The 8113-nt window shown below is 46.0% G+C and overlaps 3 protein-coding genes across 4 annotated transcripts in view; 1 reads left to right on the plus strand and 2 right to left on the minus strand.

The window, feature by feature from the left end:
• The window catches only part of LOC104965286 (phospholipid-transporting ATPase ID-like), a 718806-nt gene that overhangs the window by 83899 nt on the left and 626794 nt on the right, over window positions 1–8113 (minus strand). The gene's annotated exons all lie outside the window — the stretch shown is intronic.
• The window catches only part of LOC104964678 (brefeldin A-inhibited guanine nucleotide-exchange protein 2-like), a 103446-nt gene that overhangs the window by 50427 nt on the left and 44906 nt on the right, over window positions 1–8113 (minus strand). The gene's annotated exons all lie outside the window — the stretch shown is intronic.
• Window positions 4408–6937, plus strand: LOC104964676 (angiomotin-like). 2 transcript variants are annotated; one of them, XM_010793524.1, is made up of 3 exons: window positions 4408–4555; window positions 5362–6139; window positions 6672–6937. In XM_010793524.1, exons 2-3 carry the CDS (start codon window positions 6003–6005, stop codon window positions 6802–6804), a joined length of 270 nt encoding a protein of 89 aa, XP_010791826.1. In that variant the 5' UTR covers window positions 4408–4555; window positions 5362–6002; the 3' UTR covers window positions 6805–6937. The 2 variants fall into 2 exon arrangements, with proteins under 2 accessions (XP_010791826.1, XP_010791825.1); XM_010793523.1 differs by having other exon boundaries at window positions 4408–6139.

The raw sequence follows: 8113 nt of genomic DNA on the forward strand, positions 1-8113 counted from the left end.
GACCGAAATAACAGCTCAAAGGGAGAAAATCCCGTGGAGGATCGGCACCTCCGCACTGGCAACACAGAGGATCAGCCCATTTATCTCAATTCGGCTATCTTCCGTGAACCGAACTTACCGAAACCAGGTTCTTAGTGTTGTAACAACCGTGTCCACCGAAGGTCGCGGACGCGGGATGGTAAACACTAATGTGTCCCGTATGAAGTGGCACGCCCAATAGTTCATACAGCTTGCGTAGTTGCGTGACATAAACTGTGTCCCTGGTCAGTCAAAGATCTCTTTCGGGATCCGCGACTCGGGAAGATAATGTGAAACACGCCTGCGCGACGCTCTTGCAGAGAATTTACACAGCGGCAACTGCCTCCGGATATCGGTTCATAATCCACTATGAACTAGTACAAAGCGAATCCGTGACCCGGTCCAACGGCCCGATGAGGTCACTTCCAACTCTCTCCAAAAGGCACTCAATCAATGTAACGGGCGCAAAGGCGCTCTGGGGAAGGCGGCGATACACAGCGAACATATCACGCCAAGATGGCACACCACTGCTCCACATCTGTGCGAGAGCCCAATAATCGGGCCATTATCCGTGTACGTGATTATGCCGTACCTAGTGACCTGACATGGGGAGGGTTATAAGAGGTGGAAAACATTCCGACGGCCTTTTTGGCAACGCAACAACAAGGGATAATTTAATCCTCCATGTCCTGTGTCACGCGCTCTACACGATACAGCCTGTCCCTAACCACGTAAAGTGTGGGTGAGTGAGTGCTGCGTTTGCGGTGTAGCTGGGGCCTCATCACACGGCCGAAGGCGTGCTGAAGGGTACTCGTTCCCTCGATTCCGAGGGGAATCATTCCACGGGAAACACCAGCGGGTCCAGAGGGACCTCCCGCGGCCCCCCCTCCCGTGGTCCTTTCCGCACCTCGATGTCGTCCAGCCGCTCACGACTCTCCCTCTAAAACACCAGCACACAACTCACAATTTCCTGCCGTCCGTGAACGCACCCCCATAGCCCCCCGCTAACTAGCACCCCTCCGGCCGATCGTCCCAAAATCAGAGGGTGCGTAAGCAGTGCAATTCCAGCCCTGACTCTATGCTTTTTCCCCTTAAAAGAAATTCCAGCGTCAACTTCCGGGTACTGGTGAATATCCCCATGCACCACACCTCACCGTTCACCCACGGATGCCTTCAATCAATGCCCCCAGGCCGAAACCAGTGAGATGGATCAAGTCTGATTACAGCCCGTGTGCCATCAAGCCTGGTGGTGGTACCCCTGTATACATAAGCTACCAGGTATAATCGGTACGGTCCCTTCCCAAATCGGTGCGGCAACGGCGTCCTGCACCCGAACCAGCGTCCACCTCCGCACCGCCACAATCGCCTCCCCTGACGTCTGAAGCCCCCCCGTGGGCCGACGACCAGAAGCGTAGGCCGGACCCTGGGGAGAGATAATAAACAGAGGTAAGGGTAGAGCTAGGGAAAAGTGTCCGGGGCCTGCGCGGGTTTGGGGCCCGTTTGTGGTGGGAGGGAAGGGCACTGCCGTCCAGGAAACCTCCTCCTCGGGCTGGTGATGGTTTGCCCTGCTGAGACAAGCTGGGGTCGAGGCGCCTTCTTTCATGCTCCCCGCGGGGAACGAGAGGTGGTCCTCCGCAAGGACGACAGCGCCTTCCATGTTGGCGGGGCGATGGCACTGGACCAATTCGGCCGTCGAAAGATGGCAGGCCGGCGAGTAACCTGCTCCAGCGCCACCTGCCCGACGACTTCTCAGCGGAGCGCACCCCCCGCTGGAGCCAGCGGACGCTGCATCCCAGGAGCCGCTGCGCGTAGGAGAAGCGGTCGGTCAGCGTCCTCGAAGGGGAGGGCCCGGAACCCGCAGCGAGCCCTCTGGCGCTGCTGCAAGGCCGTCCAGGACTGGCCTTCCTCAGTGCGTACACATGCCGAGAGGCCTGCTGGCAGGCTGTGGGCGCTACGGCGCACTCCCAGATAAGCAAGAGGCAAATAGCGCGCTGCCACTCCTTCTCCGGGCCACCCGCACGCGCCGCTGTGCCCTCAAAATATTTCCAGGTATGCCTCCGGATCATCCCTCTGCCGTCAATTCTGGAGGGCATTGGAAGGCGGTCGGAGCCGGTTGTAGCGGGATCGGCCTCCCGAGCGGCCGGACGCTGCAGCAGCTCCCGTAGGAGAGCCCGGTCCTCGCACTGGCTCGAGGCGATCCCGAGCAAGAGCCTCGCTCCTGCTGTCGCTGTAATGCTGTGGTGGTCTCCTGCAATGTGAGCGAGAGACGTTGGAGCCCTGACCCAGCGGGGTTTCTCCTTCCGACCATCACCGTCCCTGTTTCAGGCGGCCACTGTGACCCTCTCCCGCTCAGACAGGGGTCCAAACAGGGACGGAAAGAGCAGGTGTTGGTTGAAACACAGAGCGTTTTTTAACTCCAAACAAAAATGCGCGGGTCTCAAACGTTGCCCGGGTGGGAAACTTCACAGGTCCTTTGGCGACCTTCCAGGATCCCGCCTACTGCATAACAGACCAGAACCAGGTTACGACATGCTTTTCTTCCCGCACTGATTACCTGATTCCGATCAGCTGTCTGGCCTCCGGCCGAGCCACTCCCTTCACTCCAGCAGCCAGCGCCCAAACCACACCCCGCTGCCACATTCAACAACAAATATACGCAGCTTACAGCATTCACACGCATTTTCTGCAAGAAATGCCTTTTTTTTAGTCATCTTAATCTCCTTCTTCCACCACAAATGTTGTCATGCTACTCATCCGGCAGCGTTGACACGAAACACACAAAAACAACATAAAAACGTGCGGAATGACCAGGATTGGGTTGCTATGTCTTTTATAAGAGATTCACTTAGCCGTCTTCACGCAAATCGCAGAAAACTGTGATCATTTGCCCCATATGACTGAATGGGAAATCCATTTGAACCGAGCTCAAAAACACCCCACTTTGACCCCATACAGATTCCACATACTTTAACGTATAACAAAAATTACAAGTTTTAACGTTTCTCGAGACTATGGACTTTATTAAACTAATTAAATCCATTGGTAATCTAAAGATGTTCAGAAACGATGCAGGAATGTGGTACAAGAATCCAAAAATGTAATAGATAAACAGTTAAAATAGTCAGCTAAAACTGAGCTAAAATTCATTGATATTCTCAAAGTCAAAAGACAAAGTCAACTTTAATGTCAATATAAAAACAATGTATATAAAATATAAAAATATGTGTGCAAATATGTATGTTTATACATATTCTTTGTTGTACCTTGACAATACAACTAATACTATTAATACTTACTTAGCGGGGGTAATGTTAGCTTTGTGACGTGCAGCCAAGTTTCAGACAGTCAACATTTCTTGGAATTTTCTAGTTTTCTCATAGTGCTTTATGTTTCTGATGGCGGTGGAGACTGTTGGGACTGAACCATAAATAAAATCTTCTGCTGTAGGTGTCTTTTGGCAGGACTTCTTATATCTAAGTAATCTTTGCTAAGACTTGGTTAACTCCTTAATAAAAAGTAATAGCAGAAAATGAACAAAACTTTTGATTGGCTGTGGCTACCAAATGTAAATAAATAAAATAATAATAATAATGGGTTTAATTTATAAAGCACTTCATATTTGACTTCAAATCCCAAAGTGCTACAAGCAGCATGAACAGTATAAAAACATCACACAATACGGTAAAATTAATAAAAAATACAAATAAAATAAAATAAAAGGGGGGTAATAAATAAATAAATAAGAGGTCTAGGGAAAGGCTCTATTGAACAGATGGGTTTTGAGGCCTTTTTAAAGGCCTCCACGGTCTGGTGCTCTCAAAAACCAAAAGCTTTATACATATCAATTTAGACGTCTTCCCGTTACCTTTTGGGTATTTACATTTGTCAACATATACAACAGTACAATGTATCTGTGATGAGCAAATATAAGCTCTAGTCTGCTTCTTATTTTACTGAAGTAAAATTACATTTTGCAGATCAAAGATAAAAAAGCAATCTGTTTTTACCATCAAATTCCAACTGAATTATGAATGTGCGTTTTAAATATTGTACGCCTTCAAGTCAAGATCAACTATGTACGGCTTTTCAACTGATGTACAATACCAGTTAAGACTAAGCTGATCACTAGTTGTTTTTAACTATTGTATCATTTGTAACTGTGGTTCCCATTGATGTGCCATGTGTCTTCAATACAAATATTAAAAAATAAATCCAACTGAAGCACTACCACTAAGAAAGCTTTTGAGGTTACCTCATCTTGGAGTCCTCATTTCTTGACACAAAATGTTATAAACAAGTGGAGTAGGCTTTGTTAAGGAGAAATAGCAGATCAGAAGACAATTATGTAAATATTGGCTTTCCTCTCTTTCTCTCTGTCTATGCACAGCTAAAGAAGAAGCAGGTTTATGTTGAGAAGGTGGAGAGGATGCAGCAGGCTCTGGCTCAGCTCCAGGCAGCCTGTGAGAAAAGAGAACAACTCGAGCATCGACTTCGAACGAGACTGGAGCGAGAGCTGGAGTCGCTACGTATGCAGCAGGTAACCGCCATGCTGGTGGAAAGAAGAGGCCCTGCATAATTACCACAAATGATTACATTATTTTAAGTCTGGGCCAAAAGTATATAAGTATAAATCAATTTTTTTGTATTTATTTATTTTTTCTCCCAAAATGGTTTGAGTTTCAAGGGCTGATAAAGAACATTATGCTTCATATAAAATGTAATGTTAAACTGTAATAATGAACCTTTGAAATATAAATTACATTTGACATGTGGAAACTGCATGTCATAGCGCAACGCACGGCTTAAGCGTTCTGTCAGTCAGCGGTGTAAACAGCTCTGGGAAGGATTCTTAATGTGTGTGTGAACAAGCACACACACACAGAGTATTTAGTTCATTTATTCTCTCTCGAGTATAAAATAACTTACATCTCAAACTATTTGTGGATGTGCACATAAGTTGTAATGCCAACAATAACTAACAAATGATAAGTGAAAAAACTAAAGCATTTATATTTAAAATGTTAATGAATATTACAAACCAATACATCACAGCAAACGTAAACAACGAAAAATATCGGCAAAAAAAAAACACATGGGTGCAACCCACATACTCGGCTCTGTTGCTCATCCCACAAATGCATGTTCCTCACTAATGTGGCCCCATATGTAAGGTAAGAAAACAGGCTTTACAACCGTATAAGATTTATTGCTGAGAAGAATTGTTACAACAAATAAATAATCTACCAAACACAGATTTCCTTACTTTTTGTGTTGTATAAATATATTAAGACCAATAATATAAACTTAAGGCTGCCTGACTCACTGCCTCTCTTTTCCTCCAAGTCTGAGAAAGGAACACACGTTGTCGGGGACGATTAAGCTCTATGTTTTGCATTGATGTGGCATTCGGGAAGCTGCGCTCCGATGGCGTAGATACGGTGGCCACTTCTTTCCTGCAGAGTTTGCATATCACCTTGTGGGGCTCGTCCTTTACATGCATCAGACTTTGGATTCTCAATGACCAGCCACAGCTCTGAATGAAGTCTGAGGGGTCTTCCAGCAGAGCACACGCAGCGCGGATGGAGCTTTTTTTCTTCTTTTCCTTTTTTTTCCTTTGACTAATAGACGAATGAAAAATGTGTAGAATAATACTTTGTTTAAGCTAACTAACGTTTTGTCTATTTGGGGGCAGCCCTAATGGATTTACAAATGACCGTAGACAATAAATTCAAATCTAAATCTATAGATACAATGTGAATACATTCAGGTAGTATGAATCAGTGTTGTGAAAAACACACATACAAAAATAATGTTTGGCCATATCAGCAAATGACTGCAGTTGAAAGATAACATAGCTATCAATATTTTTAAGTGCCTCTTCTGTCTCCCTCATTATTTCTGCTTCCCCTGTTTGTCCCTCCAAGCGTCAGGGAGCCACTCAAAGCAGTGGAGCAGTATCATCAGAGTACAACGCCACAGCGCTGATGGAGCACCTGAGGGAGAAGGAAGAGCGCATCCTGGCTCTGGAGGCCGACATGACCAAATGGGAGCAGAAGTACTTAGAGGAGAGCGTGATGAGGCAGTTTGCCCTTGATGCTGCTGCTTCTGTGGCCACTCAGAGGTATATGTGCAAGACAGTTGTTGACATTTCCTCTCATATGACCAAGGTTAGTTTATTTTTAATGCAGAGGCAACACTAAATGCAAGTTGTATTCCCTTTGTGCTCAACAAGATAGGATGAGGAGTCTTACAACCTTAGAAAAGTAGCTATTCTGTATGGCAGCGGAAACAGTATCGCTTGCCAGATGGCACTAAGTCGAACTGACTGGCAGGCTCCTTACCTTTTGATGTCAGCTTTAATCAGGGGTGCAGAGTCCTCCTTTCCTGGGCTGTGCACAACCCATGTCAGTTTGTAATGTTTACAGTCAGGATGCTTTCTTCGATTTGGTTTTCTTATTATTCAAGTTGGTTGTTCTTAAACTGCGTGTCTTTGCCTCCTGTCAATTATTGTAATGTGGCCGTGGACAGTGGTGTTGATTGCAAACTTGACAACAGAATGCTCTTCATGACGGTCCTTAAAAGGTCAGCAATAAATAAAGCTGCTACTTTTGGAGCCTGAAATGATGTAATGGAGGTTCTGTCCTGTTTGGCAGGGACACAGCTGCATCAGTGATCGGCCATTCTCCCAGCAGCAGCTATGACACGTCAGTAGAGGCTCGAATCCAGAAGGAAGAAGAAGAGATTCTGATGGCCAATCACCGCTGTTTGGATATGGAAAGCAGGTAAAGCATCTCCACATACAGTGGGGAAAAAAAGTATTTAGTCAGCCACCAATTGTGCAAGTTCTCCCACTTAAAAAGATGAGAGAGGCCTGTAATTTTAATCCCAGGTATACCTCAACTGTGAGGGACAAAATGAGGAAACAAAATCAAGAAAATCACATTGTCTGATTTTTAAAGAATCTATTTGCAAATTATGGTGGAAAATAAGTATTTGGTCACCTACAAACAAACAAGATTTCTGGCTCTCACAGAGAACTTCTGTAACTTCTTCTTTAAGAGCCTCCTCTGTCCTCCACTTGTTAACTGTATTAATGGCACCTGTTTGAACTTGTTATCAGTATAAAAGACACCTGTCCACAACCTCAAACAGTCACACTCCAAACTCCACTATGGCCAAGACCAAAGAGCTATCAAAGGACACCAGAAACAACACTACTCAAAACCCCGACAGCGACCCGGGTTGTGTCTGAAGTTGAGGGAGGTTGTCTAAAAGATACCCCACAACTCTAGACCTCTGGCCGATCCGGTGAGGTCCTGGAACTTACGGAAGAAATGCTTCGGTCAGGAAGTAACGGGCCGCCACACCAAACCTAGTAACAGTACGACTTTCTGGTTCGGATGCAAATTAGAAGTTACGGGAACGACTACTTCCTCCAACAGGTGAGTTTTTAGAGGTGCTAATGACCGGGGTAGTAAGAAAGGAAATGTTGCCTAGTTCAGCAGGGCCAGGGAAACGTCTTTTTTGTCCTGGGTTTCGTACTACAAAGGTGTGGGGTACAAAGTGTCATCCATACCACAAAGAAACCTACGGTTGAGTCGTAAGAAAGAGGAAGGTTTGTGCAGATCAAGACTCAAAAAATGGTTTTTCAAGATAAACCCAAAGTAAGACTGGTATATTGTAAGAGGGTTAGGAGAAAGACCTAAGTAGATTCTACGAGAGATTCGGTTTTGAAGTCTGCCCGGACCTGTACATGACCCGAAATTCGTCCTCCTGTGCAGACCGTGACGTCCTAAACTCAGGGACCGCCGCATCACACAATGACTAACCAATCGGAAACAAATGAACCAGGGTCGAGAGACGGTCCAGTAACTGTCAGGGGGGTGCACACCAAAGACCCTAAACAACGAGTTGGCAAGAACACTAGTAAAACTGGGGGTGCCCCACTCTAGAACGCACGCTCGGGGTCTAGCTCCATCTAATAGTCACCAGTACATACAGAGGTAAAAGATTATTACCGAGGGTGTCAACTAAGAAAGCTGTGGTTCCGACGAAATGGATAACGGTCTAAGTCAGAAGGGTCGGACCACGGTCG

Source organism: Notothenia coriiceps, unplaced genomic scaffold, assembly GCF_000735185.1.
Source record: "Notothenia coriiceps isolate Sejong01 unplaced genomic scaffold, NC01 NC01_scaffold00037244, whole genome shotgun sequence".
Taxonomy (NCBI): domain Eukaryota; kingdom Metazoa; phylum Chordata; class Actinopteri; order Perciformes; family Nototheniidae; genus Notothenia; species Notothenia coriiceps.

Coding starts and splice junctions, on each gene's coding strand:
- LOC104964676 (XM_010793523.1), top strand. CDS start 6,003: ATGGAGCACCTGAGGGAGAAGGAAGAGCGCATCCTGGCTCTGGAGGCC. Junction 6,140..6,671: donor GCTTCTGTGGCCACTCAGAG/GTATATGTGCAA, acceptor CCTGTTTGGCAG/GGACACAGCTGCATCAGTGA.